General features: G+C 39.0%; 1 protein-coding gene across 23 annotated transcripts in view; it reads left to right on the plus strand.

Annotated features, from left to right (window-relative positions):
- ZC3H14 (zinc finger CCCH-type containing 14) overlaps window positions 1–20,571 on the plus strand; it is a 38,381-nt gene that overhangs the window by 12,614 nt on the left and 5,196 nt on the right. For 10 of the 23 annotated variants that reach the window (XM_049705437.1, XM_049705440.1, XM_049705436.1 and 7 more), the window contains 3 exons: window positions 12,746–12,820; window positions 17,480–17,639; window positions 18,607–18,839. The exons of 4 other annotated variants lie outside the window; for them this stretch is intronic. In XM_049705437.1, the coding sequence (XP_049561394.1) occupies window positions 12,746–12,820; window positions 17,480–17,639; window positions 18,607–18,839 (468 nt within the window). The remainder of the gene's footprint in view (window positions 1–12,745; window positions 12,821–17,479; window positions 17,640–18,606; window positions 18,840–20,571) is intronic. 9 more of the 23 variants (XM_049705442.1, XM_049705445.1, XM_049705441.1 and 6 more) reach the window with 2 other exon arrangements.

The following is a 20,571-nucleotide window of genomic DNA, read 5'->3' on the forward strand; positions in this document are numbered from 1 at the left end:
TTAATCCTACCCCTCTTCTCTTGAACTTGAAATCTTTAAATCTCCCCTCTCTGAGCATCCTGTCTCTGACCTGCCAGAACTGCCTTATTGTCCCAGTGATACTACTTTATCCCCTTGTGCCTGACATACTTCCAGCTGATCTTTCTGCTTCCTTTCTCTCAACCTCCCACCCCCAACTCTTGCACAGACTCTCCTGTCTGAAGTGTGACTCTGATCATGTGACTCTTCTGTGAGAGCATTTATAGCTTCTCTTCCTACTGTGCATTATCTAGGACTGATGTCATCAGCTTGGCCTTTAGGCAGCTTCTGGTCCCTGGGCCTGCCCAGCCCTTCTCCACTGCTCTCCAACCTGTTTCTTCTGTTCCCATCAGGAAAGAGTCTAGTTCTTTTCCTCTTCTACTGAGATCTGATTAAAAAACCCCACCAAAACTGTATGCTCGTCATGACTTAATACTTTTACAGTGCTGGAATACATTTTTTCATTCCTCCTCAGCTGTGTCCTTTAAATTGTTCCAGGTTCATCTCAGATTTACTTGTTTTGTGAAGCCTTAAGGATTCCATCTTATATTTGTCTGTTCTCTCTTTTTTTAAAGAAGTCTTTGACTATGGTGTGCAATTTGCTGTGTCAGCATTATGTGCAGTTCCAATAAATCATGGACCTGAAAATGGGAAAACCCTTAAAGTAGCCAGTAGGTACTAACTGGGCCAATTTGTGATGAGTAGTTGGAAACTGGGATTTGAGCTTTAGTAAGGATTTCCAGTGAATTGAAGTCTGTCAAACGGTTTTGAATCTGTGATTTCATGATGGCATTTTTAAGTAAACAGTCGGTCCTTTTGGAGGATAATAGATACTAATTCATTGTCTTGGAAACCAGAGAAATAAAATAATTGAGCATTTATGCTGTCTTTCCTTTAAGGATGGTACCACTGGGTATCAAAGTAGTATAGGAGTTAGTACTTGTTTTTGTAAGTGAAGTTTTATTGGAAGTAAACTATGCCCATTTGTTTATGTATTGTCTGTGGCTGCTTTTATACTACAACCACAGAGTTGAATAGTTGCAACAGACCATAAAGCCCACAGAATTTAAAATAGAAAATGTTTGCTACCCCTTGTGATATAGTAGATGAAGGAAGCATCTTTTAAAATTATTCTAGCTAAGAAGTGAAAACAAAATGATAGAATTCTAGTGGTTTTTCCCAACTAACAGTGAATTAATGAATCTAGGCACTGATAATGGCTACTAAAATGGTTTTTAAAGTGAAAATCAGCCATTTTGTGCCTCCCAATGAAAGAATAAAACACTACCTTAGTCTTGCCAGAGGATTTGAACCTGAGTGATCAAGCCTCTGATGCAGCAGTCAGCTTGCAGGAAGTACAGAGGCCAGAGGAATATGTTAATTGCTGCACCATGAGTGTGCAACAGGAAAAGTACCCTCTCTGGGGCACTGTATAGGTCAAACAGCCTGAGAATTCTAGATTAAAAGACTTAAAAGACAAAAGGGGTAAGATTAATCTATAGTGTCTAGGTTCATACACTTGTGTGATAAAATCACAAACTGTAGATATTACTATAAAAGGCGTATGGTGGTTACTTTTGAATAGGACTGATTATATTGGAGTACATGAAGTGGGGCTTGTGGGGTAGCTTACATAGTCTGTTTTCTTGATCTGAATGGTGGTTATAAGGGTGTTTTGCCTTATAAGAACTCATTAAACTCTTACTTTTGTGTGGCTTTCTATATCATCGTTTTGTTTTAAAGTAAAAGTTTAAAAAGCTGAAAAGGTATCAAGTATCTCTACTGATGAGGACTGTTACTACTCTTACCGGTACCATTTGTTTGCAAGCGTGAAGTGACACACTGCGAAGTCATTAATTAATGTGCTTACTCACTGTTTTGTAGCTTTGTCTGTGACAGGGTTTTTTTTTTTTTTTTAATTTATTTATGTATTTATCTTGGCTGAGTTGGGTCTTTGTTGCTGCGTGCGGGCTTTCTCTAGTTGCGGCGAGCGGGGGCTACTCTTCATTGCGGTGTGCGGGCTTCTCACTGTGGTGGCTTCTCTTGGTGCAGAGCACAGGCTCTAGGCGCGGGGGCTTCAGTAGTTGTGGCATGCAGGCTCAGTAGTTGTGGCTTGCGGGCTCTAGAGCACAGGCTTAGCAGTTGTGGCACACAGGCTTGGTTGCTCCGCGGCATGTGGGATCTTCCCTGACCAGCGCTCGAGCCTGTGTCCCCTGCATTGGCAGGAGGATTCTTAACCACTGCGCCACCAGGGAAGCCCTGTGACAGGTTTTTAAAAATCTATGCACATGTATTGGCATGAGTTGTTGATAGTGTTCTCTCATCTCTCTGACCTCTGTAGTTTTACTGGGCTAGCCACCTCAAAATATTTTGCTTTTTCTCTTTTTGTCTTGGGTTAATCTGTCACTAGAAGTGTATTTTGTCAGTCTTTTCAAAGGCTTATCATGACAACAATTCTGGCTTTATTGATTCTCTTTTGGTGTGTTGTCTATTTCATTGATTTCTGCTCTTATTTTTAATATACCCATCTATATTTTTCTTACTAATTTATCTTAGCCTGTCCTTTTTATTTTGCAAATGTAAACATTTAAGCTATGAAATTCTCTTGACGTGCCATTTTTGCTGCATGTCACAATTTTTTTTTTTTTGTGGTATGCGGGCCTCTCACTGTTGGCCTCTCCCATTGTGGAGCACAGGCTCCGGACGCGCAGGCTCAGCAGCCATGGCCCACGGGCCTAGCCGCTCCGCGGCATGTGGGATCTTCCCAGACTGGGGCACGAACCCGTGTCCCCCTGCATCGGCAGGCAGATTCTCAACCACTGCGCCACCAGGGAAGCCCTCACAAATTTTGATATATACATTTTTCATTATCATTTGAATTATCTTTAATTCCCATTATGATCTTCTTCGACCTGTAAGTTATTTAAAAGTGTTTTTAATTCATAGTATATGGAAGTTTTGGGTTTTGTCTGTTAACCTTTTTAATTATATACTATGGACTTAGTTGTACTGTGGTCCGATAATGTGATCTGTGTAATACATACTCTTATGAAAATAGTTAAGATTTAAGGCAGTCAGTTTTGTACGTCTTTCATGTGCATTTTGGAAGAAAGTGGACTCTAATTGTTGAATTGAGAATTTTGCATTTAGTAGACAAAGCTATCCAGTTAATATTGTTCAGATCTTGACCTTGCTGAGTTTTCGGTCTACTTATCGGTGATTGAGAGGGTTTTGAAATTGCCTGTCAGGATGACAAATTTGTCTTCATTTCTCTGTACTTCTGGTAGATTTTGTTTCAGTTACTTTGTGGCTATTAAACTAGGGGCACATATACTTAAAATTATCCTGATGAATTGAATCAGGAAGGTACATCTTCCTGATGAATTGAACCTTTTATCTGTATCTATAATCCTTTATGTACTAAATGATGCTTTTATCTTCAACTCAGTTTTGTCTGATATTAATATAGCTATTTAGTTAGTATTTGCTTCATATATACGTGCTTCATGCATTTTTCAGTCTTCTCTGACCTTGTTAGGCATACATATCTCTTAACTATCATAAAGCTAGATTACTGTTTTAAAATTCAGTCTGAGCTTGCTTTTATATGAGTTTAAACCATTCACATATATGAGAATTATTGATGGAGTTGGACTAGTTTCTGTCACCTTTTTTTGGTTTGTATTTGCCTGCTTTCATTTTTTGATCTTTTTTGTCTTTTTTAAAGATTCATTAATCACTATTGTAATTGTTGTTGGTTGCCCAGCTCTCCTTTATTTTGTACTGTTTTAAACTCTGTTTCTGTTCTTTTATTGGTTACCACTGAAATTTTACCATACAGATTTAATATTCCAGAAGTTAATATTCTGACCCCATCCCCAAACAGTAAATAGATTTTAGAATACCTTAGCTCCAGTTTTACCCCCTCAGACTTTACATTATGTTTCCAGTGTTTCCATTTTGGCCCTTTTTTTAATGGATAAATTGGGCACCATTACTGTTTTACCCAGGCAGTGTTTGTTCACATTTACCTACATATTTATTGTTTTTTTTTTCTCATATCACTTGAATGTTATTTGGGGATTGTCATTTTCCAGTATTTTAAAGTATTTTGAAGTGTATTCTTTGGAAGTTTCTTTGGAACAGGTCTGTTGGTGGTAAATTTCCCCAAGAGTCTGTTCACCTACAAGAGTGTTCATTTCTCCTTGTTCTTGTGCAGTAGCTAGCTTTACTGCATACACAAATCTAGGTTAACAAGAGTTATTTGCTCTCATCACCTTGTTTATATTATGCCATTGTCTTCTGGCTTCCATGGTTGTTGAGTGGACTTCTGTTATTCTAATTGTCTGTTGTTCCTTTGTAGGTGATCTGTCCTTTTTCTGGCTGCTTTCAGGATCTTCTGTCTGTCTTTGATGTTCTGCAGTTTCACTACAATGTGTCTAGGCATGGATTTCCTTTTATTTTTCCTATTTGGTATATGTTAAATAAAATTTTATATTTAAAGTAAAATACGGTACATTATGAAATATATGCTCACCATAGAAAATTTGGAAAAACAAAACAAATCATTGCAATACCTGCTGATAGATTAGAAAATAATCAAATAGTATAGAACAATTTAGAATAACAAGTAACATTCTTTGCTTCATTATTTTCCACACTGGTTCTCCTGGAGGCCACCACTTTTAAATGCTTCTGTTTATGACTTTCTTTCATTTTCTCCATGTCTGTAATAATATGCTTATACCGCTGTTTCTTAATTCACCAACTATAGATGTTATGTTTTGATTTCTTGCTACAGTATATCAGTATCTAACTCTCACTTTTCCTTGCCTCCAAGCCCATGTAGTAAATTCACTATTTTTAGTTCATCTACGGATTACTTTTATAATTTTAAGTAATACACCTATTTCTTGTCTGATTAACTGTATCAGTATATTTTGACTCCTGAAAGATAAGGATATTTATGTCCTTTAATTCTTACACATCTTTTCTCATCCCCCCACTTTCTAAATTCTGTCACCCGTACTTTTATATTGCTGAAGATCTAATTTACATTTTGTTCTGTTTTTCTAGTTACAGTTGCCATGCTTTGTAGATTGACTGTAAAAGTAGAGAACCAGTAAGCAGTGTTTAAATCATTAAGACTCAAAATGCTTCTCAGGGCCAAGTTTACATCATCTTCTAGAGTTCTTCATTTAGGGGTTCCCTAGAGTTGTTTACATTTTTCCCCTTATGTACAGTGTTTTGTTTTTCTTTGATTCTTCTTTTTCCCCCCTTCTTGCATTGCCTACCTGTATTATAGTCTGAAGGTCTATCATTTTATACTATTAAATCTTTGGGTTTCCCTTTTTTCTTAGGTACCTTCCTCCTAGAGCCTCTGTCCTCTTCTGATCATCCCACTGGTTGCTCTTTAGGTCTGGTTCAAGGCTGTCATCCCAGGATTTACTCCTCCCCCGAGTTTGCTCTGCATTTCCTGGATCCCACTTTATCTTCTCAGTATAGTCTTCTGTTTTGTCACCACATCATGAAGAAACTTATATGGGAGGTAAATTTTTTGAGCCCTTAGAAATCGGAAGTATTTGATACTTCGACTAGGTACAGAATTCTGATCCTCAAAAAACTTTGAAGGCGTGACTTCATTATCTTGAGGCTTCTAATGTTTATGCTGAGAAGTTGGTAGCCCATCTGATTCTTATTCCATTATTAATACTAGGGCTTTTCCTCTGGGGATATTTAGGATTTTCTCTGTGGTGGTTTGTTTTTTTGTCTTTGGTTTTTTTTTTTTAATGGAAGTATAGTTGATATACAGTGTTTCAGGTATACAGCAAAGTGATTGATTTATACACACACACACATACTCTTCAGATTCTTTTCCATTATAGGTTATTAGTCTTATGTGTTCTTGATGTCTGAAATCTGCTGTGATAAGTCTAGGTACTAGTTAGTTACTTACGGGCTGGATACCCTGGGCACCCTTTTAATTTGAAAACCCATGCTTTCAGTCTGGGAAATTCTCTTATATTATTTCTATTAAAAAATTGTTCTTTTCATTGTTCTCTTCTTCTGGAAATTCTGTTAGTTGGATGATAAATTTCCTGCCTTGATTTTTCTCCCTTTTCTCTCCTCAATTTTAACTTGATCTTGTTCTACTCTGGAATATTTTCTTGACTTTATCTTCAGTCCCCCTATTTTTTCTTTTTTAAGACAGGCATATTTTTAAATTTCCACAAGCTCTCTCTTGTTCTGTTTTTCATAGTATCTTGTGAATACAGGATCATTTCAAATTTGTCTGAAGAACATAATAAGAGGTTTTTTTGGATTTTTTTTTAGAGAATTCTCTTTTGTCCCCTAATGGATAGTTTTCTATCAGTGGTTGTTTGGTGTTTTTGCACTTTCATTTGCAGGCTCTTTTTAAGAAGTCTGGACACGTGGTTACTAGTATAAGAAAAGGCAGTACGAAGACGTACCTAGTGTTGTGGCATGGGCTGTAAGCTTTACTGTGGGCAGGTTTTGTTTTAAATAAAGCAGATAAGGAGCTGCTTTATTGGTCTTGAAATTGCAGAGGAATTTCCCTGGGGGGCCCTTAAACACTCCCACTAGCTGCCTAGATTCTCCCCATATCATTTGCTGAGTTTATTTAGAAAAGAACATTTTTTTAAAAATTAAAAAATTTTATCTTTTAAATGTTTGTGCCTATACACAATGTTTTCTTCCAGATGTCCACATAGCTTGCTCATCTCTGTGAGGCCTTCCCTAGCCCCCCGAGCCACACACTTCCTACCACAATTTTCCTTTTTCTTTTTTTTTGGCCACGGTATGTGGCATGTGAGATTTTAGTTCCCAGACCGGGGATAGAACGTGTGCCCCCTGCTGTGGAAGCACGGAGTCTTAACCACTGGAGTGCCAGGGAAGTCCCCCAGCCCCCTTTTCTAAAACTTAATTTTTCTCCATAGCACTTATTGCCATCTAATACATATTTTATATTTTCATAGTTTGGATACTTTTATCTAAACTTGGAGCTTTAAATATCATCAACATAAAATGTGTTTTATTTGTTTCTTTTTGAGGCTCATCTCCTTCCCCTCAACCACCACAATATAAGTTCTTTGACTGGGGGGGGGGTGGTGGTGGTGGTGGTGGTGGTGGTGGTGGTGGTGGTGGTGGTGTGTGTGTGTGTGTGTGTGTGTGTGTGTGTGTGTGTGTGTGTGTGTGTGTGTGTGTGTGTGTGTGTGTGTGTGTGTGTGTGTGTGTGTGTGTGTGTGTGTGTGTGTGTGTGTGTGTGTGTGTGTGTGTGTGTGTGTGTGTGTGTGTGTTTCATTGCTGTTATCGAGCACCCAGAACAGTGCCTGGCATGTGGTAGGAGCTTAGTAAATATTTGTTGCCTTAATGAATGTGTCACTCCTGCTTGCATCTTACTTGTGGTTCTCCCAGTGTCTCATTTATGGCTTTTTTGCTTGGTCAGTATTTGTGCATGTATTTTCTATTTTCCAGAGGTGGTTGAAATCTCATCTGCTATGATCCCTTCCTAACCCCCATCTCTAAATCAGGGATCTCCAGATTTCTGACCATACAGTTTTTTGTATTCTAAAATTATTTTTCAGTGTGTACGCTAAATGTATGTATTTAGTTTACATATACACACGCAAATGCTCTTATTGATATGTATGTTAGAACAAAGTGGATTATCCTCTTAGAGACCCAATTTGGAATCCATTGCTTTATGTTAAGGATTTGTGCCATTTTTAAGTTCTTCATTTTTACGGACTCTCCAGAAGGAGAGGCTGTAAATGCATATACTTAATATATCATGTTGGACTGGAATCACTGTGAAAGACTCTTAGTAAAGAGGAGTTTTTGTATTCAGAGAAAACAAGGAAAATTCCCCCTTCGTTCAGCCCACTGCCTTCCTCAGAGGTAAGCACTGCATTTACAGACTGGTGTATGTCTGTAGTCTTGGCATTTTTTTTATATGTATGTACATGTCCATCCTTTCTGTATAGAGTAGAATTATCTGTATATTTATATGTACATATGTATGTCTGTATAAAGGAATTACACCACATGATTTTCTTTGTAACATGTTTTGTTCCATTTAATGTATCATAGAAGTATAATAACCTAGTGATTATGAATACGGGCTCAGGGAGAGAGACCGCTTGCGGCAAACCCGGCTCTGCCACTCACTAGCTGACCTTCACCTTTCTGTGCTCTGGTTTCCCAAGAATATGTGAACTTCCTCTGTTGATGGATATTGACGTTGGAATCTATGGAAGGATCTTTGCTTATTTTGCATTCTAAAGTTGGGCTGGGCCCAACTTTGAAGGGCCCAGGCTTTGAAGCCTCAAATGGCCTCTTTTTAGGCACTTTGTTTCTTTGTGACCCATCCCCTGTTAGAGCACTTTTCTTCTTTGCTCACTGAAGTTGTGTTTGCTGCCCAGCTGATTTGCAGGTGGTGCTTGGCTGGGGATTTGCCACTCTTCCTAATATTGACTATACATGTCCTCTGTTAGCTAGTGCTCTTAAAAAAATTCCATGCAACTCTAAAGCCTTGTAAAATTTGAAAATTATTTTCTGTGTAAAGATTTTGAAGAGTTTAGGTTAATTTACAGATGTAATGGAGAAACGAATAAAGATTCTTGTATAAATTTCAGCACTTTTTCTCTGTTCTCTAACTGTGAATGACATCTATTTAACTGGGAAGTCAAAGGCTACAGTTCTTTATACAAATTCTTTTAGAGAGGCTGTGGGGAGTTGTGTTTACCGTCTTGCATCCTTATATTTTGCACAGCTTATTTGTTGGCTTGGTGAGTAAACCAAAGTAAAAACAACCTTTCTCAAACTAAAGCTGTGGAGAGACATCTGTGATCTTGGATTGGAAGACTTTAATATTGTTAAGATGGTGATACTCCCCAAATAGATCTTGAATTCAACTCAATCTTTGTTAAAATCTTTGCTGGCTTTTTTGTAGAAGTTGGCAAGCTGATTTTAAAATTCACATAAAAATGAAAAGGACTTGGAATAGCCATAACTATTGAAAAATAATAAAATTGGCAGACTTATATTTCCCAAGTTCAAAACTTACTACAGAGCTACAGTAATCAAGACTGGCACTGGCATAAGGGTATACATACAGACCAATGGAATCAAATTGAGAATCCAGAAATGAACCAGTATTCTTATGATCAATTTGAATTTCAGTAAGGATGCAAAGACAATTCATTGGGGAAAGAGCAGTCTTTTCAAAAAATGTTGCTGGACACCTGGATATCCACCTGCAAAAGAATGAAGTTGGACCCTTACCTTACACCATATATAAAAATTAACTCAAAATGTAAGAACTAAAATTATAAAACTCTTAGGAAAAAATAGGTATAACTCTAAATGAGCTTGGATTAGGCAGTGGTTTCTTATGGCACCAGAATCACAAGAAACCAAAGAAAAAAATAGTTAACTTGCACTTCATCAAAGTTAAAAACTTTTGTATTTCAAAAGATACTATCAAGAAAAAGAGAAGACAACCCACAGAATGGGAGAAAATCACATATCTAATAATCTAGTATCAAACCAAGGCCAAGTCCTCATTTTCCCTATCTTTAAATTTCCACCATATCTTATATCAGTACAGTTGAATTCCATTATTACCACACATATATATATACATTTTGTTTTAAGATTTTTTTGATGTGGACCATTTTTAAAGTCTTTATTGAATTTGTTACAATACTGCTTCTGTTTTATATTTTGGTTTTTTGGCCATGATGCGTGTGGGATCTTAGCTCCCTGACCAGGGATCGAACCCACACCCCCTGCTTTGGAAGGTGAAATCTTAACCACTGGACAGCCAGGGAAGTCCCATCACCACATATATATATATATATATATATATTTTTTTTTTTTTTTTTTTTTTTTTTTTTTGAGGTACGCGGGCCTCTCACTGTTGGTGGGCCTCTCCCGTTGCAGAGCACAGGTTCCGGACGCACAGGCTCAGCAGCAATGGCTCACGGGCCCAGCCTCTCCGAGGCATGTGGGATCCTCCCGGACCGGGGCACGGACCTGTGTCCCCTGCATCGTCAGGCGGACTCTCAACCACTGCGCCACCAGGGAAGCCCACCACATATATTTTTAAAGAGATTTGTCTGTGATCATGGGTCCAATTACCCTCCCTATCCTCTCCCTAGAAAGGAAGTGTCAAGTACTGTCCTATTACTATTTTCAAGGGGAAATGAAACTCGATACTAGATAAAACAATTTAAAAATAATCTGAAGCTTGAAAATTACGGGTAATTGATGAAGGGGCAAAAGTACATTAAGTTCACATCATATTCAGGTATGAAGTATGTCATGCTGTTTTATTGCTTAGTTTATGCTTCAGATCTTCAGTGCTCCTCATATGAGGTAAATAATAGAAAATTCTTTGTGTGTCACATGTCTGCTTCCAGCCAATCAGAAGCCAGAATTATTTTGTGTGTAATAATAGGGTTTATTGTTTAGAGAGGAGCTATAAGTAAGACTCACAGGATACAGGGGCCTGCATATTAGGGCTTCTTGGTTGTGGCAAAGAGAACATTGGTCTGGTTTGTTTAGCATTGTCAGATTTACTTTGGAGCTCTGACTCCAGAAATGTACAGCTCTATCTTTTAATTTATAGGTTTTAAAATGTTACTTTTAATACTTCTTAAAGTAACAGCCTTAGTGATTGCTTTTATTTTTGATGAAAGTTTAATGGGCTGTGAAAGAAAAATTACCAAATACTAAGAAGGAAAGAGAATTTTATGAAAATGTCTTCAAGGTTTCCATCACCATCTTTACCAGTTTTCTTTTCACCTGGGCCAATTGACTTAGGTTCTGTAACAAGTTCCTCTTGTTCACTGAGTGAGCTAGACAATATTTCCCAACTTCTAAGGAAAATATCAACTGATATCAGTGAAATTAAAGGGATGAAAGCAGCAATTTTGACAGTGGAAGCAAATCTTCTTGATTTAAATGTTAGAGTGTCACAGAATGAAGCAAAAATTTCATCTTTGGAGGTTAAAATGAATGAATATTCAATGTTAACATCTGAATGCAGCAGACAGTTTGAATATCTTCAAGAGGTAGTAGATTTTGAATCACAGTCAGGAACTACTGATGTAAAAATAATTGGCTTCCTTAGAAACATTGAGAAAGGTAAATTCCTAGTATGTGATATCATCGTGTAGTAGTTTTCATATGGAGGCAGCAAGGCACAGAGAACTTGAATTTTTCATGGACCTTTAATGACAAAATCAGACTCTTCTACATGATTTAACTTAGAAGCCTAGACTTTAGAATTCCGTCCATTTTAGTGGATCTCTCTAAAATGATGGTTTGAAAAGGTAGATGAGTATAGAGAGATGAAGCAAAACTTAAAATGTCAGAGAATGGTCCTCTTTCATGTGTCTGTCTTGTGAAATTACTTGGAAATGTATAATTCTTCCATTGTTCACTGTTTATGCTAAAGAGACCTGTTGTTAGTATTTGAATTCCTGTAACCTAATTACACATCAGTTTCCCAAGCTGTCCTACAGGAATACAATTTGACCAAATGATACCTGTATTTCAGGTCAGCTCCTCAGGATTTACTGTGTTTTTAACCATGATAATTTTGAAAGGAATTAACTTTCTTTTTGCACACCACTAAAATGTAATATAATATAATATGTTTTAAAAGAAAATAGCTGATAAAACTTTGGTAGGTTTTAAAATTTTTACTGAAGTTGAATTTTAATGAAACATGATAGTTGGCAAACAGTTGCCAACTTACATGTCGGCACTGAGTGAGCAGACTGTCCTTGTGAAACTGACAGTAATAGATTTACTAAGAATTAGCATGCGTGCGTCTTACTGATATTTCAGTATTTGGAACCCTATCAATTACATTCCCTCGTACACCGTACTGTAACACTTCTGTTCTAAATCAGCAAGTGAGTACCTAGTATCTGCTGAGCACTGGGCTGGGGAGGTTTGGAGAAGTTATGATATTCTCCCATCACTCAAACTGAAGATAGAAAAATCAATTCTGTGTCTCTGTTTTATTTCATTTTGCAGTGTAACTATGAGGAAATTATGAACGTGTTTAAGAAATAATACATACTCTAGCTGAGCATCTTTTCTTACAGGAGATCCAAGTGATTGTTTACATGCTTTGCTGGTTTAGGACCTGGGCTGTAGAGCTCTGAGTGTCTACTTACTTGTTCATTATTCTTTTTGTATCCATCCAAGCCTGTAGTTTGTCTTTTGGGAACTCTGATCAGATAACTCTGGGGTGTTGTTTTGCACTTCTGTGGGTGGGGGATTGACTTATAATGGTGAGAGCCTAGGTGATTGAGAGAAACACTTCTCATGTTGATCTTGCAGTTGGCTGTTGCCTGTCTCCCAGGACGCAAGCTGAGGGTCCTTGCAGCACCTCCCCCTCGCTTTTGCACCCCCTTTTTCTTTAGCACCAGGCTTTATCTCCAATCCAAGGAAACCAGCTTCCAGACAGGGAGAACCATTGCCATTTTTGATTTAACCTGAGTACAGATTTTTGTCTTACAGACCTTTGGTCTATAAATATTATTAAATTGTATTGTTGAAGCTTTAAACTATTTTAAAGACTTTCAATTAAGAACCCAGAAAGATTATTTTGGTCTTAATTTCTGGGAAGCACACGTGCTGGTATTGTTTGTTTTTTAAGCTTAGTGAAGTTTTAAAATTTGTATTCTAGGAACTCAACAGAGGCAATTGTTATCCCGACTGCAAATTGACCCAGTAATGGCAGAAACTCTGCAGATCAGTCAAGGTTGGTAATAATCTTAAATTTTCTTTGTAATCTAGCATTTTTCAGTTGTTATTTCCATTCCTTACACCTCATTTAATGTATCTTGTATGTCTTAGATCCTGCCCTAAGATTCCATATTAAGATCTGTGAAAATATTTTAGGGCCAGGAGATAAGATCTGCATTTTCTTCATGCTATGTGGTGTTTGTATTTTTCACCTCATGCAGAAAGTTTCTTCCTTTGATGCCATTTCACCCAGATCCCTGCAAACTGTTGGCTGCTCATGCCCCTGCTTTAGGGACCACTCGAGTCCCTACCCTGCTCTCCGTCCACATTTTGCCATTGCCCTGAGCTGCTTTAGTGTCCTCTGGCATGTTCAACATTATCTCCTCACTTGTGCTTCACTTTAGAATCTCATGGCCAGGGCTATACCTAGAGCTTACCATTCTTAGAGCCACCGTAACTTGTTTACCTGTCTCCCTGACCCCCAGCACACAGACAGAAATACCATGGGCTACCTCAGGACTGGGGTGAGTGCCTTATTTATCTTTGTGTTCTCAGTGCCTGGCCCCTGCCAGATGCGTGTAAGTGCCTAATAACTGTCTGCTGAATAAATGAAAGGAGCCATTGGATCCCTGGAATCGTTAATTCAGATCCTGTTTTCTCCTGCATCTGTTTCCTCTAAACCTGCCCAGTGTTGGAAGCTGTGGTCCCTTGACCCCTCCCTGTTGGCTCCTAACTGAATTTTCTTCACCCGTGTTCAGGATTCCACAGTCAGCAACTATATTCCCTGACCCTTCCTGGCCTCTGTCTTAGAAAGGTGTGCTTACTGTCTCTAAGGGTTACCTTTTACCCAGATGCCAGATCCTACTCAGTTGACGAACATCCTGGTGTCGCCACACTTCTGTAGCTTTGGGCTCTACCCTCTTCTGGCTTCTCCCTTCTGTCTATAAAGGTGTTGAGGTTTTCTTCATCCTTGATGATGCCCTCTCATCTCCCCACATTCCATCCTGCTTTCTACATAAGAGTATTTTCAAAATGTTCGGCAGCTAAGGTCTGTGTATGTTGTATTTGCGTCATCAACTCTTAAACTTTTTTTGTTTCCTTTATTTTTATCCATGATGCATGTACAATTTGAAGCATCAAGCAGTTCTACAAGGCTTATGAGTTAGTATATCCTTTGCTTACCTCCTATCACGTTTTTTATTTCTGAGAGCCCTTTTGTTTCTGCATATTCCTTTAATTTATTTTTTAACCTACTGATTTTATTTCATGTATGCAATACTTTCTCTTATTTCTCTGAAGATATTAAAGGCAGTTTTGGACATTTTCCTCCCCTCCCTCCTTGGTCTTGTTTTCTCCAGGTTGTTTGCTTTGATCACTGTATTTCATGACAGGTTCTCAGATGTCTGAGGATCCTTGGTTGACTTACATTTAAGAGTGGGGCACTTAAAAAGCTGGTTGGTGTTTTGGGTTCATTAATTGGGGGATGAGGTAGGGGGTTTTGACTTTTGAATGTAGATCCTGTAGTGGAGAGTGATTTGTCTTGCCTGTTTACTTTGGGGACACCATGATGTCTGTGTCTTTGGGTCTTTTCTATCAGGTTGGTAAGCTTCTCCAAAGAAAGATCTTTCAAGAAATGGAATGGTTGTCAGGGTTCTGGGAGCTAAGTGGGGACAGGGGGCTGAGGGACGCACCTCAACATTAACTACTATGTAATGTTTACTTAACCCACACGTTTTCAGAATCGTACTTCTTTCAACATGGCTGGCATTCATTGGTCCAGAAACCCTCTCTGTTTTTACCTTTTCAGGAGTCTAAAGCTCCACTTTTCTCTAAGAGAGAAGTGGTCAAAGGTTACCAGGAAATCTAACTGATTTTTAAAACTAATAGTATATACCTTTAGTTAATTTTGTTGTGGCACCTTTCTATCAGAGACCATGATGCTTCATCATAAGCTTATCTAGCAATGATCTGTGGGAAAGCACATCTCCAATTATTCCAAGTATCTTTAATATAAAGGTTAGGGGAATAGGTGTGGTAAGGATCAGAAAAGAAGAAAACAGATAAATAAAAGAGAAATGGACACTTGAACCCACTTCTGTTGTACCCTGTTTTCTCCCAACCCCTTCCCAGGGTCCCCTGTGCTGCCACTTTCTTAGCCTTTGAAGAATCTTGGGATCCACATTAGATTGCTTTATTATTGGCTTACGATTCTGCTTTTCGAGATCTACTAAGTTAGTTTTCTACTTTCAAAATATGGTTATCTCTTCTTTTACAATTATTTTCTCTGTTTTTAAAAAAATTAACCCTTTAATTGACATTTTATTAGAGTTTCAGGAGGAAACAATGCGTGGGTTCAGCCTGTGGTCTTTACCCAGAAGATGTCACTAACTCTCCCATCTGTCTGCCCTACTTGACCCAGGCTGCTCTCGTGAGTCTTGCAGAGGTGACCAGTGGCTCGTGTGGAGTGTATAGCTCTGTTTTCTGTGCACAGTTCTCTAAACTCTGTGGTGTGTGGCACTTGAGTTCCAATGTTTTCTTCCATCTTTGATCCTTTGGCTTCCAGGACTTCACTCTCTCTCTGTTTTTCTACTAATTCCTTTTCATTCTCCTTCAACTCCCCTTCTCCGCTACTGCCCCTTAAAATGTTAACTTTATCCTTTGTCGTGCCCTCAGCGTTATTTCCATCTCTACTGTATTCTCCCAAGATGCAGACTAGTAGAACTGCTGTGCCTCAGAAAGAACAGGGCGGTGAGAAGGGGCAGCAGCCCGTGGACTGAACTGCGGCCCTCCTGTTGCTATAGCTCTGAGAGCTCAGTAAACCATCTGAGAGCTTGGAATTGCAAAGCGGTCGTCTGTAACATGGAGGAAAACCTGCTTCCCAGGCTCCCTGTGAGGATTCAGTGAGAAGACGGCAGCGCCAACTATGTACAGTTTATTAAATGTCCTCATTTCACCTTCAGCTTCGACTCCGCTTCTCTTACTTCTCTCCCCCTCCTGATAGTCTCGAATCTGAATTTTCAACTTCTTTCTAAACACCTGAGTGTCCCACAAAATCCTCAAACTAAAGAAATCTAAAATTGAAATTTATCTTTGCTCTCTTTTAAAACTGTTCTTTCTCCTGTCCTGCTTCAAGGACAAGCCTCTCCTCCTACACTTGTCTTACTGTTTCTCCTGCCCTTGCAGGGGAAAGCAGGTTTGCCTCCTTCCTGGGACAGTAGTTGAAAATGCATCTGCTGTGAAGTCTAGTGCCAATTCGAGTGTGGAATGTGTCTCCTCTTCCTCTGACGTGTGTGAGGAGAGGACAAGGGGTGAGAATCTGGTATTTCGGAGTCTCTCCGTCTCTCTTGGGAAGAAGCCTCATAGCTGAGATCTGGGACTCCAGTCCATTCCTGCCACTGTGTTTTTCCAAAAACCAACTTGCTCATGTCACTTCCCTACTTAGAAAACTCTCTGGATTACTTACTTCTTCTAGACCAGATTCCAAACTCATTGGCACATACAAGATCCTTTACGCCTCAGCCTTCTTGCCACTTACCTACTCAGCCCTCCACATACCCCTCCAGTCACACCACGTTTCTCACCGTGTCCCTAGGAGAGCCCCTGCCTTTCTCCAGTGACTCTACCTGAAATGCTCTATTCTCCAGTTCTCTCTCCCTCTTAGTTTATTCCTGATCATTCCTTTAATACCTGCTTCAAATGTTCATCCTCTGTAAGCTTTTTTTTTTTCTTTGTAAACTTTTCCTTGATTTCCCAGCCGGAGTAGGTTACTTTGTATTCTCCCAACACTTTGTTCATACCTCTTTTGGATCACCTTTTGGGGCATGCTGTTCTGAAATTATGTATACATCTATTTTTCTATTTTTTCTTTGTGTACCTAGCACAGTGCTCTCACATGTTCAGTTTGTTCAGTGAATGAACGTGAATAAATATCCTGTGAATTTTGGTTTCTGTTATTTCCCTGGTAATTTTAAGAGAATTGTGACTTACTAACTTCATTCTGTTGATTGCGTATTGATAGGTCAACCAACTGCATCCTGGGCTCCAGGGCTTGGTGTATTGTATAAAGTAGTTTAGCTTAAAAATCATATCGTAGATGATGTGATCTGTGGCTGCTTACATTAAAGGTCAGTTTTCCTTGCTATATTTTTAACAATGTCAGTTCATCTTAGAATTCCCTTTCAAAGTAGTCCATCTACAACCAGGCAGAAATTATGCCAGTTGTATTCTTTTCATCAGGGTATGTTCTGCTCTGTAAGTGTGCAAAATGAACAAAACAGATTTTAGAAAGATTGTTTTTTTTAAAACAGCCTTGGTATCATTCTAGGGTGCATTAAGAGTCTCTATTCTTTATGTTTTTAGAAAATATTGTTGTACTTAAGTTTTATTGTTAATAATATCCCATTAGATGCCTCATGGAAGAACCTTTCTATACTGTAGGCAGGAAGTGTTCATTAGAATGCCTTGATAATATGCTGTATGAGGAAAGGAAAACTTGACTTCTTTGAAAAGATGTTTGGCATAGAATTGCAGCCTTATTCCTGAGTAGAACCATTGTAATTTTCCTTTGAAAATAATTACAAATATATAAAAGATTGACATTCTTCTCACGTGTGTGATGTTGGGAATGCAAGGTATATTCAAAAGTAAACATTTGTGGCCAATTTTTTTGGCTCAGATTACTATGACATGGAATCCATGGTCCATGCAGACACAAGATCATTTATTCTGAAGAAGCCAAAGCTGTCTGAGGAAATAGTAGTGGCACCAAACCAAGAGTCGGGGATGAAGACTGCAGATACCCTTCGGGTACTTTCAGGACACCTTATGCAGACACGGTAGATGGTTTCTTTTTCTTGTGTAGCTAATTTGTGTTGATTAGAAGTGGAGGTTAACCTTTAGTTCCCAGCTTCCCCCCTCCCCATCCTAGCCCCCAGTGTAGAGTGCTTTATTGATTCTGTAGTTAGGCCATGTATCATAAGGCACATCCAGTTTTCAAAAACTCCAGTTCATCTTTCTTATTCAGAAATCCATTATCCTGCAAATAAGTCAGTATATGATTTAGCTCTTTTCTTAAGAGATCCTTAAGAATCTTAAGAGGGGCTTCCCTGGTGTCGCAGTGGTTGGGAATCTGCCTGCCAATGCAGGGGACGTGGGTTCATGCCCAGGACCGGGAAGATCCCACATGCCGCGGAGCCTGTGCGTCTGGAGCCTGTGCTCCTCAGCGGGAGATACCGCGACGGTGAGAGGCCCGCACAAAAAAAAAAAAAAAAAAAGAATCTGAAGAGATTCTTTTCTTTATGCACATTCAGGAAATGAAATTTAAAAAGCCAGGTGATCAAAATCAGGAAGTCTAACCAGAGAGTTAGCAGATTGGGTTGGGGTGATTATTTCCTTAGATAATGGACTGAATGTTCTGTAAAGAAACAAACATAGAGTTAATAAAATCAGTGTAAATATAGAACTGCTGGCTCTGTGTTCTGAGCATAGATGCTGGTTTCTCCGTTTATTTCCATTTGACCCTATGAAGGTCAAACGGATGCCAGGGGTCAGGGTTGAGGGGAGATTGCCCTGAGGGCAGCCTGAAGGGTCGGTGGTGTTGATGCTGCAGTGATTGGCCGTAGTCATTGTGTGTGAGCAGGAATCCACTGATGCTGTACCTGTAAGTCCTACCAAGTCTTTTTTGTTAATGAAGAAACCGCAAACCAAGGAAGGGACTGATAATTCTGTTGAAGAGCACTCTAGGAGGCTTGGCTTTTTGTGCGTGTTTCCCTAATTCTATGGTATTTTCTATCTGTCTGGCAGAGATCTTGTACAACCAGATAAACCTGCAAGTCCCAAGTTTATAGTGACGCTGGATGGTGTCCCCAGCCCCCCAGGATACATGTCAGATCAAGAGGAGGACATGAGCTTTGAAGGAATGAGACCCGCACACCACACTGCAGCCTCACACGAGGGACTCGCGGGTCTCCTCCACCCACAGCAGTTGCACTTGCTGAGCAGGCAGCTTGAGGACCCAGATGGTAGCTTTACAAACGGTGTGTTGGGAGCTCAGACTTTCCCTTCTCAGGGTGCTGTCATTGTGAAGGATGTCTTTGACATGTTTCTCAACCTTGAATGAATATTGGTTGTAGGCCTTGCTTTTATTTATAATTCGGTAGTGGCCTTTTTCCTTCTCTCAGACAAAATGACCAGTTAAATTTGAGACTGTTTGTCCCTTATGTGTTCCATAAGTGGGCTGTTATTCCAGTGCTAAAATGGAGTTCAGCCATGGAAGCCAAAAAATACCTCTTCAATATACTTGTTAAAGGATGAACCATCGTTCTTGGTGCCTTGTTTACCTTTTTTTCCCATTTAGAAACTATACTTGTTACTTTCCACTTGAACCAGCAGTAGTCTCTCGTAATTAGCTTGACAGAAAAGTCAATTTGGATTTCGATGCTATTTCTACCTCAGTGAAATTCCCTTGAAAGGAGTTTCTCACCTAATCTGTCAAAATACTTCTTGGAAGTTTAGAAAAGACCTTATGTTTAAATTAATTGATATAGAGGCATAGTAGTTACTGGAAATCAGGTGAACTCAGTTCAGATAGCAGCATGCTTTTAGGCATTTCTTATCAGTGCTTCTCTCACTGGACACCAGTGGCAGGTGCAGTGCCACTGAGCATTTTCATTCATGTTAGAGAATGATAATCATGCTCCTCATAGCTTGTAAAAATTTTAGGGACACCTTCATTGGCAGGGGAGACAGTTACTGAATCTTAAATATGAAGAGTATCAAAGAAAAAACAATAATGGGTTTTGATATTTTTGCAAAGTAATCCTCTTTTGGTAGAGATACGAAAATGTACCAAATACCTTTTTCAGTCGCTAAAAATAGCCTTCAGGGGGAGATCATGACTGAGCAAAGGAGATGGTGCTGTTATCTTTAACTGAGGGCTTTTTCTGCTGTGAGTCAGTAGTGTAGTGTCATGGTTTTGATTGGTGGAGGGAGTTGAAATATTTGACCTTTCTTTGAAAGGAAGAAAAGTTGTACATGTTAACCAAGGTGGTAAGAACTATAGTAATCAGGCAGTCCAGATTTCTTGATCCTGTATATATTTGTCTAAAATAAGAGAAGATTCTGGTGTTTTTAGTACTTTGGCTTTCAGTTTGGTAGTTTAATTTTTGGTGTGTTAGGGTCTAATTTTGTTTAAATGTAGATGTCCACGTTAGGCTTTATTGGTATACGTGTCATAGCAGTGACAATCTAAATAACACGTTAGTAGAAATTCTTGCCTGGGTTACACAAGTGCTGTGGCCGTTATGGAGACAACTGTGATGAGTGGTGAGCCTTCTTTACCATTGCTTTGATCTGGGACTCTCAATTTTTCATGGCTGCTCAAAGATGAAGCTTTGTAATGGTAGTTAGGACATAAGTGAGGCTGGAAAAACTCCACAAAGAGGCTCTGGTCTCTCTTGCTCTCCACCTCCAAGTAGGGAGGTTGAAACTTGGTAATTGCTTTTGGTGGCTTTCTGTTGAGTGTTTCAAGGAGGCCACCAACAGCAGCATATGTTTTAAGCCGCTCCCACTGGCCTTCTCTGGCAGCACAGATTTTATAGCTTGCAATAAAAGGTGAATTTGCCTCTTAAAACTTAAATAGGAAGAGTTTTAATAGCTTATGAAGTAAATGTTAGGGAAAACCAGCATTGTGACCTTTGTGTATATATGATGTAATTTTTTCATCAGAAAGATAAAGTTTCCTTGTAAAGTGTTTAACTTCTTTAATAT

The sequence above is a fragment of the Orcinus orca genome, chromosome 2 (genome assembly GCF_937001465.1).
Source record: "Orcinus orca chromosome 2, mOrcOrc1.1, whole genome shotgun sequence".
Lineage (NCBI taxonomy): Eukaryota > Metazoa > Chordata > Mammalia > Artiodactyla > Delphinidae > Orcinus > Orcinus orca.